Source organism: Bactrocera tryoni, chromosome 3, assembly GCF_016617805.1.
Source record: "Bactrocera tryoni isolate S06 chromosome 3, CSIRO_BtryS06_freeze2, whole genome shotgun sequence".
NCBI classification, from domain to species: domain Eukaryota; kingdom Metazoa; phylum Arthropoda; class Insecta; order Diptera; family Tephritidae; genus Bactrocera; species Bactrocera tryoni.
The window spans coordinates 27,676,015-27,693,337 of NC_052501.1; the positions used below are offsets into that span (position 1 = coordinate 27,676,015).

Sequence of the window (17,323 nt, forward strand, 5' to 3'; positions counted from 1 at the left end):
AATTCTAACTTGGGAATATTTCAGAATTTCCAAAAATGTAAATAATACTTTTTAGTTTGTTGTAAAAACAAACTGCGGTCGTCGTCATCCGGTATAGTCTCAGAGTTGTTAGCTGAGTTCCCGGGGCCTTGAAAAATGTCATTTTGATATACGAACAAAATTCGGCACTTAGTGCCAAAGCATAAACAAAGTTCAACGCCACTAGTTTTGGAATGAAAAAAGGGTAATGTCACCGGTGATTCGTTTCTTGGGGAAAGGAAAATCGTACACTGAATGCAAAAAGCGTTGGGTTATACTGTGATTCTTTTTCTTTGATATATGGTATATACTATATATTGTATCCTATGGTCTCGCGGGTGAGCAAAGGGTCACACTGAAACTTTGCCATTTAATTCGATCTTGTGCTGGTCTCTTGATCTGACTTCAACTTTTCCGTACCTCAGATATTTTGATGTCGAAATTTCTACTCCGGTACAAGGAAAATTTTCTTTTTTGGATGTCAGAAGCTACGAGATTTCATCTTTCGCAACCGTATTGAAATGTGGGCTTGGGAGTTAAAGACGATTATTTTGGTACGCCGCGTTTTAGTCAAAAGGCACCAGGCCCCATTGAGGACTATATGTCTTCATTTGACCCTCCATTTGCCGATATGATACTAAAAAAAGGTTCCATATTTTTTAGTTCTATACCATCGACTTGGTAGTTCGATGTTTAGGTGGTCAAAAAGTGGTTTAACGAGTTTCAATGTGAGGACACGAAAAAACAACATGATCTCATATTAGCAGATCGTCGATTAAAGCACTACTTCACAGTAATCTTCGACACTGTTTTAGAGCAATCCGACCCAGTTTCATCGGATACAGAGATTAAGAACAGTCGACCAAGACCAAGAATAATCGAAATAGTGGAATCTGGAAAGAACAGGGATGAAACGTAGTATGGGAAAGCTGCAAGAAAGAAGATGACTGCCGTCTACTGGAATAAATGAATTGTTGTCGATTATCTGGATTATTATCTGGCAAAATAATCGCAAAAAGCAGGATAAAATCGAAAAATAATTGCCGATTAAAAAATTTAATGGAATGAGAGACCTACAGAAATCGTATTGTTCAGAGGAGTTGAAAAAACTGGAGCATCAGATGTACAGAGCTCAAAGGAGACTAAGTAAAGACATTAATCGCAATTCAGATAAGGCGACTACCTATCGTGCGACTTCTTCAATCTACTGCTGGAGAAAATAATTCCAGCTGCAGAGCTGAACAGAAAAGGTATATTCTTTAAGTGTCTACAGGTGCTGTCGTACGCCGTTTATATTGAAATCATTGGCCTCAACAACCGTGCCGTTAGTTCTGTTTTCTTCAGACTGGATAAGGAAAGGGAAGCTAATGAGTCTGGCAGTAAACGCGGTCAAGACAAAATATCTCCTATCATGAAACAAACAGTGGTCACACTTGCGACTTCGCTCCCACGTCACTGTTGGCAATCATAACTTCGAAGTCGTAGATAATTACGTCTATCTTGAAACCAGTATTAAGGGGGTATTACGGTCTAGAAATTTAAAAAAATGGATTTTTTTTTATATTTCCAAAGTTTAACTATTCAAGAATATGTGTAAAAGAGGATTTTTCAAAATTCAAATTATTTTCGGAGATATAGGCATTTTTCTGACCCGGCATCCAAACTAGTTCAGCCGGAACTAATCGAACAAAAGACTTTACATCGAAACTTAAACGGGTTTTTCTCAAAACTGACTTTTTCGGAACGATACCCACGATTTCTCAGGTTCTACTGGACCGAGTTACTTGAAACTTTTATAGAGTCTTTTTTATAGGCTTTTCTATGGTTGCAACTAGCCTATCCCCAAATTTTTATCCAAAAAAACTTTTCTTTTCAGGCAGTCGGCATTTTGTGAAAAAAAATGTTTCCCACTTTTCCGTAGTTTGGGTCATTGCGACATTATTCTAGATTAATAATCTTTTTCTTTTTTTGGTTTCAGATAACTAGGAGGATTGAAATCATGGGTATGGTCACGTGGAAATTTTTAGAGACCCCCCACTTCGTCAGCTCATAATTTTTGAATTTTTTTACTTTTTTTAGTTTTTAATTTTTTTCTGTACTCTTCTAAAATTAACAAATAACTAATAAAAAAATGGATAGTAAAAATATTAATTGCCTTTTTTTACGACACTTTGAAAATTACCTGAAATTCATGCTTCTAGACCAGAATACCGCCTTAGCACCAACAACAACGTCAGCCTCGAAATCTAACGCAGAACAAGTCTTGCCAACAGGTGCGACTTCGGACTGAGTAGGCAATTGAGAAGTAAAGTCCTCTCTCGACGAAAAAAGACCAAATTCCACAAGTCACTCATCAGCACCGTCCATCTATTTGCTGCAAAGGCATTAAGAACGACGTGAACTGAATAGTCGGCGTTACGAGTTTTCGTGAGAAAGGTTCTGCAGAAGATTTATGGTCTTTTGCATCGGTGAATACCGCAATCGATGGAACAATCCGCTGTAAATAAGCAAAATAAGAGACTATAGCTTCACTTTAGGACCTGGCTGCACTTGGTATCTCGAATTGATGCCTATTAGCGAAAAAGAAGAACGACTAGAACGCTGTTGTAAACTCGGCTATAATCGCGTAACTGGTTCTTATCGGAATGCACTCGTATACTATATGTATACGAAGCTGTCGTAGCATTTGGCTTCATTGAAATTGAGTTTATTGAATGAGACAACGAGGGAAATACGAACTCATTACTTTCAAATTAATTGCACTTCAATATGCTCTCGTTTTTTACATACATACATATGTACATATGTTCATACAAATATTGTGATGAACCTGTACTTTTAATAAGTGAAAGTGTATTAAATATTACAGGAATGCACCCAAACAAAACGTAAATTTTAATTAAAAATATTCGAATTAGACTGAAAACGGCGCGTGTTGCATTTGATGTGTTTCTTCTGCCCTCTCATTCCTCGCTTCAAATATTTCAACAATTCACGTGCAGCTGTCAACAACGCTCCGAGCGATCTGTGCGCTTCATCAAATCTCTCTTCTTTCCAGATTCCTTGGCTCGTTAATTACTACGTTATCTTAACTGGCTTTTGTTTTGGTTTGTTTGTTTGATTTGTCACAGCTTGCAATTTTAAGCAACTCAGCGCCTTATTATGTGCGGAAAGAATTTATTTTGTGACAAAAAAATGCAAAAAATAAGACTCTTAGAATCTCACTTTCATGTAATTTCGCCGCTCTGGATTTCGAGTATAAAATAAACGGCGCACGCAACAAAGCCATTTAATCGTATTTCGTAAAGTAACGGGCGGTAACAGTTTACGGGTTTGAAAATTCATAATTCTGTGCCAAAAATGTTTCCGAGATTTGCTTCCATACATTTTTTGCTTTGTTTTGCTTGCGTGACCGTCATTGAGGTGAAATCAAGCAGATTATCGTGGTGTGATCCCGAGTTGTGCCCGAATGGCAAGCAGCACATTGCATGCGGACATGATGGTGTAAGTGAATATATAAAAACAAGAAAAAACGTTAACTTCGGCAGCAAAGGATATAATACCGCTACTTCTTAAAGCATAAAAGGGGCTTAAAAGAGTTTGCTAAAGATCGGACCGATCTAAGCAGCTTTTTCGAAAATAATAGCATTGCTTTGGGTAATGACACTAGCTTACACTCGTCTTGCAAATTTTGGGTTGCTAAACCCGAAAGTGATAGTATGAAGTGATTTACTAACAAGTAGGAGTTTTTCTGCTGTAACGGGTCAATTGAAAAGTCGCCGGCCTACCATATTAGAACACTTTATTTTTGGTAAAATTCGTTTTTTTTTTGTTCGACATAGCTCTCTTCGAGGGTGGCGACCCTCAACATTTACGATACCATTTTTGTAGTACGACTTGCACTTTGCTTCAAAAAGCTCAATTTATGGATTTTAGCCATTGTTTTCACAGACCAGTGCTTTGTCTTTGTGAAACCGCAGTTTTTGTTTACAAATGCGACCGTTTTTCCGCGAATTCGTCCTTCAAATGGTCCAATAACACTATATAAAAGTTGTTGTTGTTGTAACGGTTGCCAAATCGCCGTTAGGATTGTAAGGATTAGATAAGTTGTCATCGAGGTCATCCAACGGTAGATCCAGGAAAGGTGCTGTTTCAACAGGGTTGGGCCAAAGGGAGAATTAGACTGTATAAAACATATGTTTGATATGTCAGGGTCTATTCTGGATAAGTTGGAGTTTAAGCTGCTACAATATTCAAAACGAAGCTGTGAAAGGGCCACTCTCTTTTTCAGCGGCAACTTTTCGTCTGCAGTGAGTGGTGGTTTTCCTCCAAGTACACCATTCACAGAGAGGGAGTCGGTGAATGGCGGTCAGTGCATGTCTGAAGTGAGTTGCGTCCGAAGTCTGGTCGGCGTATTGTCTTATTTCGTCTATGTAGTTGAGGAAGGACCTCTTTACGCTCCTAGGAGGCGGTTCCGCTCTAAGCAGGTGTTTGCAGGGATGATTTCTGGGCCTCACTATGATGGTGTTCGATGGCAGACATCAAGAGGTATCTTGTTGTAGTCCGGAGTGCAGTGTTCTGACATGATTGTAGCTTCCTTGTTTGAGTATCACAGCATCCAGGCAACTATTTTAGGGCGGCGTAGTTAAAGACCGACTGGCCGATTGTCTTGTATGTTGCCAACAACATATCTTTGTCTTCTCCAGCTAGCGACTTGTGGATTTTGTTGCGGCTGTGTACTTTGGCAATAATCACAGTCTTGTGCGGAATGAAGGAGAACAGGCATTCAAAAGTCGCATCTAAAATCTTAGGTTTATTGCCAGTCGGAATCTTAACGCCATCGACTGCAATATTAAGGTCAAGCGTGTACTGCTTCGTCTAGTTTGTGAATATGGTCGCTGTGGATTTAGAAGTGTGGTAGTGGAGGAGAGTGTTAAGTTCCGTGCAGCGAGGAAGCGAGAATGGTCGAAGAGATAGTCGTTTACATTTGAGCACATGCCAACGATTCTATAACTATGTAAAATCGGTATGGTCGGTCCTTTTTCAAGGTAGTCAATAGAAATTATTCCATGCGTGTCTGGAAATACAGACGCCATAGCTGTGACAGCCGACTGTTGCGGCTTTCCACGCTTTGGAGCGGGTTCATCGTAGGTAGTCTTTTCGAATGACTGTCGATTGGCGGATTGGAGTGTAATCATGGAGCCATGTTTCATCCATTGTTACATAAACCCAAAAAAGTGATTTTATTACGCCTTAACATCTCCAAACACTGCTACGAATCGTGAACTCGTCCTTTCTTTTGCTTAAAAGGGAGCTCGCGCGGCATTTTTTATATCTACATATAGGGCCTCCGACGTTTCCTTCTCTGTCTTACAAACATCGTGTCACACTTAAATTTACCACATCAACTCATATTATTTCATAATTAACTTCAACAGAGATTCACCGCTGCCTGCCCCGAGGACGCTGTCATGATAGATTTGCGCTCCTACAAAAAGGAAATCTTACACGAGCACAATAAACGGCGTAACTTCGTAGCGCTCGGTGAGTTGCCCGGCTATTATCCTGCTTCGCGCATGGCCACCATGGTGTGGGACGAAGAGCTCGCCTTTCTGGCGGCGCTCAACTTGAAAATGTGTTATGTAGAGCACGATGAGTGCAACAACACCCCTCGCTTTGCGAACGTGGGACAAAATCTCTCTGGCGTGGCCTACCAGCGACAGGGTGTTAGCATCAGCGAAGTGATAAGCCGTTCGATGGGTTTGTGGTTTGGCGAATATCCACTGATCAACAGTAATTATATAACGAAATTCCGCGTCTCATCGAAATTGTAAGTATTTCGAAATTATTTTGAGTATTTAATTACATTGTCAATTTGTGTTGCATTACAGCGAACAATATGGTCACTTTGCGGAGTTCGTGGTTGATCGTAATACACACGTTGGCTGTGCTGTTATCCGTTATACCAATCCTTCATTTCCCTTCTTCCACATCTACAATATGGCCTGCAATTATGCGAGTAAATATGCCATCGGTGTTCCGGTCTATAGTGTTGGTGAGTCGGCGTCGGAATGTGAAACTGGTAGTAATCGCAATTATCCTGGTTTATGTTCGACAAAGGAGAAATACAATCCAAACTACCAATATTAGACAGTAAGAGCATTTGTTGTATAACACGAAATAAAGACTGAACTATTAGTTATTATTTATTTTTTTTGTAAAATTCTTAGTTTTTCTTTTGAAGTTAAAAATAAATAATCACAACTGATTTCAGGGATACAATTTAGGTTATGAATTAACCAATCAGCAAATGTTTCTTTCTGTTCGGATTGGAAAATTTCGCATACTTGAAAGTAGTAATATATAAAACTCATAGGTCTTTCTATAAGTTATCTTAGACCCAGCCTTGCCTTCGCTCAGAATCTGTCTAAAGCCATTTCGAAAATTTTAGCAGGAAGAATCCACGTTCCTCGCCCAAGTAATGGAACTTCGACTCTGAAAACAATTTATGTTATTGCCATTTATCTGATCAACCAGTATGAATGTCTCACCAAGTAAACAAGAATCACCTGATTCTGGATGTAATTCTGTCTAAAAAAGCTAACTATATGAGATTTGTTGAGCGCAGACTGAAGCATATTGTGTGTGGATATGGTATAAAGGAAGATTGAGTGGTTTTTGATAGTTTTTCTGCATTACTTTCTCTTTAAATCGTCTTCCATTGCAATTACTGACTTTATTTAAGCCCAAATTTTAAGAGTTTAATCATTTTAATCCGGTGTTTTGTAAATACCCTCGAATACTAGAACACTTTTCCATGATATTTTTCTTCAAATCATACTCCATTCTAGATCATTATCTTACCTGAACTTTTAGTCTCCTATATACGAAAATGGCTTTGATGTTAGGTGTTGCCCACTTTTTGGCCTGTCTTGATTAGGTTGGAATATTTGAATTGGCTGTCTTCGTAATAAGATAACCGCATTAGATAGCATTATCTTAAGTAATCGGGTTTATATGCATTTATTGAAGTCTGCCAAAGATATCAACATGGAAGTAACGTTTTTGAGCTAAATATATTCTTTCTGGCTTAAATGGCAACCTTGTCCCTCCCCAAGGTTGTGTGCTGATTTTGGGAAAATGAAAAAAGAAATAAGCAGAAGAAAACGGCCTCGGATTAGAGACCCCCTTTTTGAGGATTACGATTTAAGGGCATCTACCTGGAATGTCCGTTCCATTAATTGAGAAAGTGCCGCTGCCCATCTGGTTGATGTCCTCGTGAAAATAAAGCCTGACGTCGCCTATCAAGAGCTGTGATGAACGGGACAAGGACTGAGACGAATAGGTAATTTACTACAGTGGTAGGGGCATTTACTACAGTGGCCATATAAAGAAACGCAAATTCGCTATGGTGTTCATGGTGGAATAGTAACTCCTTCGCCGAGTCCTGGTATTAACCCAGGTGGATGAATGTCGGTAAATTCAGCTACCATGCTGAAACATTCCCAAATGGGTTGAGGCTGATCGACTTCGCCAGGGACCGAAATATGGTTATCTGTAGTACTAGATTTCAGCATAGAAAAAATCATCATGCTACCTGGCTGTCTCCAGTGTTTTAGACGCGCGTACGCTCCGAGGTTCTAGTACTAACTCACATGGAATGTTCGACAGCAGACAGCCGAACGATTTTTTGCTCGACTGTGGAATGGTATTTCAAGCTTTACAGCTGAAAATAAAACTAGCTGGTACAATGAGGACTGCCGTGTCGCAGTCTCGCCAACCTCGCGACGTTACAATCGACCACAACCCGTGCGGGATGGGATAGATACCGAGACTTGAAGAGGGAAGCGAGACGTATTTGCAGACAAAAAGAGGGAGAGGCCGAAAAGCGTGAGTACGCTGAAAGAGCTTGACAAGCTGTCCGACAGGGGTCGGCTCGAAAATTCTACGAAAAGATACGGCGACTAACAGAAGGTTTTAAGACCGGAGCAGAGGTGATCTAGTGACTGATCCGTAGAGCATACTCAAATTGTGGAGGCAACACTTCTCCAGCTTGCTGAATGGCAGTGAACGCATCAGGATATGATGAACTCGATTCCCCAATCGATGAGTATGAAGCGGCCGTTCCATTGTTTCTTTGTAGAATATGGTGTGAGAAGAGCATGTCCGATGGGATCATTTTAAGTAAAGCAACTTTGGTTATTGTGAAAAAATGGATACAAAGAAATTCGCGTGTTTATAAAATATTGCTTTCTGAAAGGAAAAATTCAGTTGAAGAAATCGTCTTGATGACGAGTTTCCGGACACAGCCCCAGAAAAATCAACCATATAAGATTGGTACGCTAAGTTTAGGCGCGGTGAAATGAACACCAAAGACGGTAAACGCAGTGAATGCGAAAAAGAGGTTGTTACCGACGAAAACAACAAAAAAACTCCACAAAATAATTTTGAATGACTGTAAAAAGAAGTTGTTCCAGATAGCAGGCGCTCTAAAGATATAAACTGATTACAAGTATATACATCATATTCATGAATATTTGGAGATGAAGGCCGCTCGAGCTGACGCGCAACGACGATTTGATGATTCGGAACAGTATTTGGAGATATTCAAGCGTAATAAACCCGAGTTTTTGCATCGCTTTGTGACGATGGATGAAACATAATTCCTTGATTTCACTAAGAAGTCCAATCGACAGTCATCCAAAGCATGGAAAGACGCAAGAGACGCCTAACAAAGTTATGGCGTCTGTATTTTGGAATACACATGGAATAATTTTTATTGACTATTTACATTGCCTTATTGGACAGTTTGAAGGACGACTTCGCAATTTCACCAAAATAATGCATCGTGTCACTAATCAGTGAAAAAGGTGGCAAAAATCCATCAGTTGGGCTTCGAATTGCTTCCGCATCCACGTTTTCTCTATATCTGACCCCCTGCGGCTATTTTCTGTTCTCAGATTTCAAACTAATGTTCGCTTGGAGGAAATTTTCATTTAAACTGTAAGTTATAGTAAGCCGAGAACTTTTCAATTGACTTGTGGCAATATTTTAAAAAAGCTATGTCGGGACTTGAGTTATTCTGGCCAGCTTATTTGAGACTCGATGTAGTGCTATAACTAAAAGGAAGTCTAGAGATCTAAACCTTAATATTACTGAAGTTGAGATAAAGGGTTTGATTTGATTTAAATATGAATCAATACAATCCCGACTTACGATTAAACATGTGTAAACAACACACGCCTAAGAAAACACAATAAATTTATGTCAATTTCTTGGACAATTGTAAAGCTTCTGTTTACATGAAATTTTGCCTCGACATTATTAATTGCGGCACTTAGTGTTGATTACAATACAATGAAATGTGAATAAAGTAGATATGATAAATAAATTAACTGCCCCCACGGCTCCAATGAGCACGTGCGACCAAATGCACGAATTCGCTTCGCTGCTGCTAACTGTGCATACGAAGTGACAAATACATAACTCACACGTAATGAATCAAATTGAAATTATATATTTTATTACACACATGCAAACAAATGCATTGTACTTATATTTATGAGCAAGGCTGTGACTAACTCAACACTTATCCCGTAAACGCATATTTGCACATTTGCTATAAATCCTGAGGAATTATTCCATTTAAGTCTTTGAAGTGTGGGGTGAATTAATCATTATCAATTAATTACAGAACTTAAGCTTAAGTGCATTAACACACACACATACATACAGGCATGCAGATGTTTATTTTTAACTGCACTTTGGAGCAACGTTATTATTACGTTATTTTAATACCAAGAAATACATATAATATTCACCGCAAATGGTCAGTCACATTGTGTGGCGAATGCGCGAGAGCACAACAACCCTGTAGGGAAAAACTTTCGATAGCAAAATGAAAAATTATAGCGCCGAGTTGCTCATGGCTATATAAATAACTAAACTTGGGTGTAAAAAAATTATTTTTCAGAAATTCTTCAACTATTTGTGGTGTGGTTCTTGATTATGTTAATCTTGTATAAGAGTAAACAGCTGATGGCGTACGCAGATGTTAGTTCTGCTTTCGCCAGCCTGGATAAGGAAGCGAAGCAAATAGGACTGGTAGTGAAGGAGGCCAAGACGAAATATCTCCTGTAAGTGGCCTCAAAAGGCCTCAACCAATAAGTACTTTTAATAAATTCTTGTTTGTACCTGGCCCAAAACGCTGCCGATCCCAACAGGGATCTCACTTAGACAGTTTAGAATGCCGGTCCATAGTGTTATTTAAAATTCCTATATATTAGATCATGCGACCCTTACGAGTCGTCAAAACTCTCAGTCTAGTACAAGTTTGTGAGACGGTTAATGTTGCGTCTAAGTGTTGACTATGCCTTCTGGTGCGTTAAATTTAAGGCTGCCGAGATGTTTCATCCTCAGTCTTGGGAAGGCTGGACATTGTAGAAGAAAGTGCCTGAATGTTTCCACCTCACCTTGCTCTATACATCTTTAACAACTTGGCGCCTTAAAAACTCTTACTATTGCGGCAAGATGAACTTTTCAAGAGCATATAGTTCAAAGGATCTCCTACTTTCAACTCGACGGCAAAAAAATCAGATCAGGGAATCCAGCACGGTCCCATTCCGAATTCCTTTTGCAGTTTCACGCGAATCCAATATGAACAGATACCTGAACAAGTCTCATAATTAAGTCGCTTAATGCGTTCCTTGAGACCACAGTTAATGAACTCAGCATTAGTATTGTTGCTCTACTGACGGAGTGAATGCTCACATCCTTGAAAGCGGCTGAATTTCGTATCAGTATGTCTACTGCCACCTTCGCAGCCCCTTTTGCCTGAAAACTTCTATAGTGGTCCGATATAGAAAATCTCTTAGCTTTTACCTTCAATCCTAGCTCGATTCATCACTGTAGGAGCTCAATGTCTCTCTTCTCCAACGACTCTTTCTCAACCACATATCCCTCGTCAGTATATGAGTAAAGAAAAAACCGCCTTGTGCAGCCTCTGCGACGCTGTGATTCAAGTTTAATCGACTCAGTGAGTCACGCTGAACATTATACATACTTTTTATGGTGTCCTACGTTCCCTTCAATACCGTGTTTATGGTATAATTAGGTACGCACATATTATTGATATTTTAATGATTTACGATATTCTCTCACCTCTCACTCAATTCCAAAAGAAGATGAAGAAGCACCGAAAGTGGATTCAAGGCTACGGTCAACTATAAATACCCTATCTTACGAATATTCAGAGAGCAAGATGCTGATAGAAATTAAATTTACACTGACCTACTAACTTACTCTAATGCACCTGCAGACAATTCCAGAGTCAACATCTACGTAGGCAGCCAAGCAGCAATCAAGGCAGTAACCTCGTATCGCATATCGGCCAGAAGTGTCTTGGAGGCAGGGCAGTAGTGGAAAGCATTGCCAAAAGCAAGCAAAGTCACTTTTCTGGGGTGCCAGGTCACAAAGGCATCGAGGGCATCGAGGGCAACGAAAAAGTGAACGAGATTGCCAAAAACAATGCACGACTAACACCCGAAAACGTGATCAACATTGAGAAACCCATACTTTGTCTATACGACGATCTGGACAGAAGCATAATAAAGAAAATCAAAACCCGATGGAACCAACTTCCTGGGTGCAAAACTACAAAAATCATGTGCAAAACGATAGCTCGGAAGTACACAAAATTCCTATTGGCATTCGATAGAAGATATTGTAGGAACATGATCAGAATAATAACTGATCACAGTCTGTTGGCGACACAAGCCCGCAGAATCGAGCTAACAGATCGAGAAGACTGCAGGAAACGTATAGAGCAATGCACCAGGGAAACAATGGAACATCTCTTGCGTACCTGTCCGGCATTGGCAAGACTACACTGTAAGCATCTGGGGTCCCCACGGTTTGATACACTGGAAGAGATATCGATGGTGAGGCCACAGAGTCTGTAAAATTCGCGTGAACAGCAGGCATCCTAACGAATGACTACTCCTCATGGATTCCGTAACGGAACTCTTTCTGGTATCGCAAAGGATCAAAACAGGTCTGTGCGTGACTCATTGGGCTACCAGACTAAACTGACCTAACCTAACCAACTTACTTACGGGCAGCAAATCATACTTTGAGTAACTTCACAATAGTGTCTGCTTATTAAACTTTTTTCTAGACCTAAATATCGTTTGTCAAAACACATTGAAAAATATATAATAACGGTTTTCCTAGGGGGCTGCTACGTAATGAGTTGGACGCGCGGGCGTATGAGTAATTTTTCATATGCAAATTGCATCAATAATTTATGCGCGTTCACTTCGCGAGCTGTTGAGCGCAGCGGAAGCAACAATTAGCGCGAATGCCATTGATTATGTGCTTTAATTTACTTTTATATAGTATTTCTGTATTCATTAATTGTTTATTTGTCGTCGTTTGTTTCCTCGTAGCGGTGCATTGTTTGTGTTTTTCGCAATATTTGGGTAGTAAGTGAGCTTAACGAGCGATCACCTTACGTTTATTTACGGAAATATGAATAACTGATTATTTTTTACGCTAAGCAGAAGAAGAAAAGCAATTCATCAATTAATCAGAGATTTCATTTGTACTTTGTATTGTTTTTGTTATGTTTTTTTCAGTTTTGCTGGCCATACAGAGGTAATTAATCATAATTGGGATTAAATTTCTCGCGCTTCGAGCAGAGGCCTGGATAATTGGGATTGGGGCCGGTTTCGCATTCCGATGCGGGTTCGCCCACACGATAAACAGGCGTTTCCAGCGCATACTTGCTGGCATAATTGCAAGCCGTATTGTAGATGTAGAGGAACGGGTAGGTGGGGTGTGTGTAACGCGACATGGCGCAGCCGACATGCGTGTTGCGATCGATCATCATTTCCGCAAAGTGACCATACTTCTCACTGCAATCAAATTGCATTTCGTTTATACAAAAATACATATTATTTGTTAAATTCTTCAACTCACAAATTCGATGATACGCGGAAAGACCTTATGTAGTTGCTATCGATGAGCGGGTATTCACCGAACCACAAACCCATTGACATTGCCATTATATCGGTTACACTGGCGTCCAAGTCGCGTCGCCGATCGACGCCGGAGAGATTTTGTCCCACAGTTGGAAAACGATAGGAGTTGTTGCAGTCGTCATGCTCTACATAACACATTTTTATATTCAACGACGCGAGATAGGCGAGTTCTTCGTCCCACACCATGGTTGCCATACGCGCAGCTGGATAATAGCCGGGCAGTTGGCCGAGCGCTACGAAATTGCGTCGCTTATTGTGTTCGTGCAGTATGTGCTCACGATATGAACGCAGATCGTAGAGTAAAGCATCTTCGGGGCAGTTATCGCCGAAGCGCTGGAATGAGTGAAAATGAAGAGAATTTATAAATGTAATTGTTAGTCATTTGAGAGAAAATATTGTTATTTTGTTCTTTTACTGAAAGTTAACGGCTTAATTTTGTTGAATGAACGGGCTCTTTGTTGTAAGCGGCTTGATAAGCTTTGGGTGCTGGGGATAACTTCTTTTTTATGGAATACTCTCTTTTAACTCTTAGATAAGGTGCTCATAATTATGCTTAAAAATCTGCTATTAAATGCTAGCTTTTAGATCTTTAAATCACCCAAAGGAGTTCTAGAAGTCTCCAGCTATAGGAAGACAGATTCTTCCCTTATCGAAAATTTTTCGGACACTTTTTCCAAAATATCAATGTGACTTCAAGTAAATAGAGATGAGACAAAAAGCCGACATTTATAGACCTCCTGAGCTTGCCTAAAAAGCAGGACAGTAGCCAGGTAGCTTGGTGAATTTCCTCTGATGGAATCTAGTACTACCGATGACCAAATTTCGGGCCCCGGCAAAGTCGATCAGCCTCAATTCATTTGGGAGTGTTTCATCATGGATGCTGAATTTACCGACTATTGTGCCAAATATGCCTTGTTTGGCCACTTTGGCGTTAAAGTCATCTCAGTTCTTGTCCCATCAATCGCACTTCTTGAACGGCGGTGATGCCAGCCTTATTTTTACGAAGACGTCAAACAGCTGGGCAGCGTCTTCTTTCCAATTATGGAACCGGACTTTCCAGGTGCATTCCCTTAAATCGTAATCCTTGATGCGTTTGCCATGGTCACCATGAAATGAGACGTCTCTCCTATGTGGTGGCATTGTTTACGTGGCGGATCCGCTTATACTAACGAATTTAATCTTTCTGGCCTAATTACGTTTCTTTGCTATAACTATTTCAAAGAAGTGCTTACAGCTCTCTCTGAAATCTTATCAAAGTAGTTCAGGGCAGAAATTCGACGGTACTTCTGATACTAATTTGGTTCTCCTTATTATCGGAGAACTTAATGAAAATACAAATTAGAATCTTTTTCGCTAAGCGCGACAGAACTCTCTCTTAAGAACCGCACCAAAAACCTTGGAGTGGTCTTGAACAGCAAACTGTTCTGAATGCACAATGGGGAAGAAAGAGTAAGAAAGGTGAGCAATGCCTTATATGCATGTAGTCAGACGATCAGCACAACTTGAGAGCTTTCTCCCTCTCTCAAGCACTGATGCTACACAGCAATAGTAACACCAATTCTGCTGTAGGGTGCTGCAGTGTGGTAGACGGTCATACGCATCATCTTCTTACTAAAGCTGCCAACTTTAGACCGCTTCCAAGAAAACTGCGCATCAAAATCGGCAGGACGAATACTGGCTGCAGGAGAATTTGCGTTTAAAACCTATATCCGAAGGTTCTCGGTGGGTAATGTAAGTTTGGCAGGCACCAACTACGTGAGACCATTTATCAATCAAGAAGATTCGGTAAATGATTCGAGAGGATGACTCGAAAATTCAGGATGGAGTTGGTACTGAAATATATTATCCGAAACTAGGCATAAGACAATCTTAAAGCTCCCGGACCACAGAAGTTTATTTCAAGTAGAGATATCTTCTTTTAAGAACGTTGTAGCAACGCTTCAAGCAATTGAAGCCCCCACGGCATGAAATCCTGAAAGAGGTATTAAAAGTGTGACCGCAGAATCTATTGAAATTCGCGTCAAGCGTTAGCATCCTGAAGGTTGACTACTTCTGATGAGACTCCATCCGGCATTGCTAAGGCCAAAAATGGTCTATGCGTGGCGCTTCAACCTACCAGCCTCACCTAGCCTAATATTCTTACTTGCCACGTTGTTTGACCTTCAAGTCGAATTAACTTAGTAAAGAAAAGATATATTTTATGAAGATATTAATCTTAATTTGATCAGTTCGTTTGAGAGTTCAGTTATCCAAGAAGATTCGACGTTTTCGAGCCAAATTTTGTACAGCGATAAAGCCCATTCCTGGCTCAATGGTTATGCAAACAAGCAAAATTGCCGCATTTGGGACGAAAAGAAATCTGAAGAGATTCAAGAGCTGCAATTTCATACAGAAAAAACAACGGTCTGGTGAAATTGAATCTCGTGATCTCGGCGACATTTCGTTTCAACAAGACGACACCACTTCCCACACATCTCATTAATAATAGATTTATTCAGAGAACACTTTTTCCTGTATATGTCAGGTTAAAGTCTATGCGGACAATCCCTATTGAGGCTTTGGAGTAAAACATCACATGTATCATTCGCCAGTTACCAGTCGAAATGCTTGAACGAATCATCGAAAATTGGACTAAACTGATGGACCATTTGAGACGCAGCCGCGCCCAACATTTTAAAGAGATAATCTTCAAAAAATAAATTCCAAAGAATGTCCTTTCCTTAAAATATTTTCCACTATAGTCCAATCCACTGGATTTTAAAGACATTTTCGTTACACCAAATTTTTTTTAGCAAATTTATAAATTTTTTGTCCCTTCTATTTCCGTGAATGTCTAGTGTCCAGTTTTCCAACGCAACAGTTTCAAAAATACTCTCTTAATCACTTTTTTAACACCTGTCCTTGTTGTACTTACGCCATTATGATCGCACGCCACATGCCACTTGCCATTCGGACAAAGTGCCGGGTCGCACCAGTCCAGTTTTCGCTGTCCATACGAAGAAACCGCAGAGATCGCCAGGAGTAATGAGCCGAAGTAAAGCAAATTTGTGGATGCCGAAAACATTGTGGAAAATGAAGATGAAAGTGCAAATGTAATACTGAAGAAGATGTCCGGTGACTTATTGAATGAAATTCGTGCGCTGCTTTGACATTTATACTCAAATAAGTAAAGTGATAACGAAAAATGCGAGTGCGTTTGGACCGTTAATGGAATTTACGACTCTGAGCTGTGGTTACAATTTTTTTGTGTGTGATTTTCTTTCGAAAACCTGCCGTAAGTTTTTGGCATTGCGTCATGACAAACACATACAAAAGCGAAAGACAAAAAATCCTTTCTCAAAACGCAACGCTTGGCTTGGCTTGGCAACAGAAAATCCACACACGCACACTTACTCACTTACATTTTCAGTGCTCCTCTGTGTTCTCACGTGTTTTATGGCAGGTGAGCGCATTTTTTCCCAAAATATACTTTTTACAATAATCGTAAAAATTTTTTACACCATTTTTTGTCGATTTTTCTTTGCTTTATGAGTAAACGAAAAAGACCTTTAGCCCTGTTTGACAGATTTTTTGATTTCTTCATCTCATCAAATGTTATTTATTTGACGTTGTTACCCTTTAAACACGCTTTTTATTGTCATATGCATTGTTATTGTTTTTGTTATTTTTTTTTGTTCGAATAAACCGGTTTTTCTTATTGCTCCGCGAACGCAATCAGTCAACTCGATAAATGTGACAGCATTTCCTCAATATAAATGTGTGTTTGTTAATTAACCGTTGTTGACCAGATTATTAAAATTAGCACATATGTTCTTAATCGCCTTATGGCACTATGTACATATGTGCTGACACATACACTGTGAGAAACGGGTAAGAATGTCGAATTTCATTGGCGATTATTCAAGATTTTGTTTTCCTCACGCAGTTTAAGGCCAGTATTCAAATAGTATTCCCGATTTTTTTTATTCAATGTAAGATTTTAGCGAAAAGAAGAAACGAATGGGGCGCTGCTGTTATCTCGCCTATAACTGCGTAAGCGGTATCTACGCTAGTAAAAAAAGAAGAAGAAGATGATTGGTCTATCAACTTCGAAACCGCGGTCTCAGTGACAGGTTCGAATAGATCCGATCAACCGCATTCTTCTTCTTCTCCTTAATTGGCGTAGACAGCGCTTACGCGATTATAGCCGAGTTAATAACAGCGCGCCAGTCGTTTCTTCTTTTCACTACGTGGCGCCAGTTGGATATTCCAAGCGAAGCCAGGTC

General features: G+C 39.9%; 2 protein-coding genes across 2 annotated transcripts; one reads left to right on the forward strand and one right to left on the reverse strand.

Moving 5' to 3' along the window:
• The first annotated feature begins 3,375 nt into the window (after positions 1-3,375).
• Positions 3,376-6,187, forward strand: LOC120772426 (antigen 5 like allergen Cul n 1-like). The gene is made up of 3 exons (XM_040101037.1): positions 3,376-3,522; positions 5,457-5,848; positions 5,910-6,187. The coding sequence occupies exons 1-3, from the start codon at positions 3,379-3,381 to the stop codon at positions 6,166-6,168; spliced, it is 795 nt and encodes a 264-aa protein (XP_039956971.1). The 5' UTR covers positions 3,376-3,378; the 3' UTR covers positions 6,169-6,187.
• A 6,411-nt stretch (positions 6,188-12,598) lies between these two features.
• On the reverse strand, positions 12,599-16,122 carry LOC120770035 (antigen 5 like allergen Cul n 1-like). The gene is made up of 3 exons (XM_040097150.1): positions 15,973-16,122; positions 12,997-13,391; positions 12,599-12,932 (listed from the first exon to the last, which is right to left on the reverse strand). The coding sequence occupies exons 1-3, from the start codon at positions 16,120-16,122 to the stop codon at positions 12,677-12,679; spliced, it is 801 nt and encodes a 266-aa protein (XP_039953084.1). The 3' UTR covers positions 12,599-12,676.
• Positions 16,123-17,323: the final 1,201 nt, after the last annotated feature.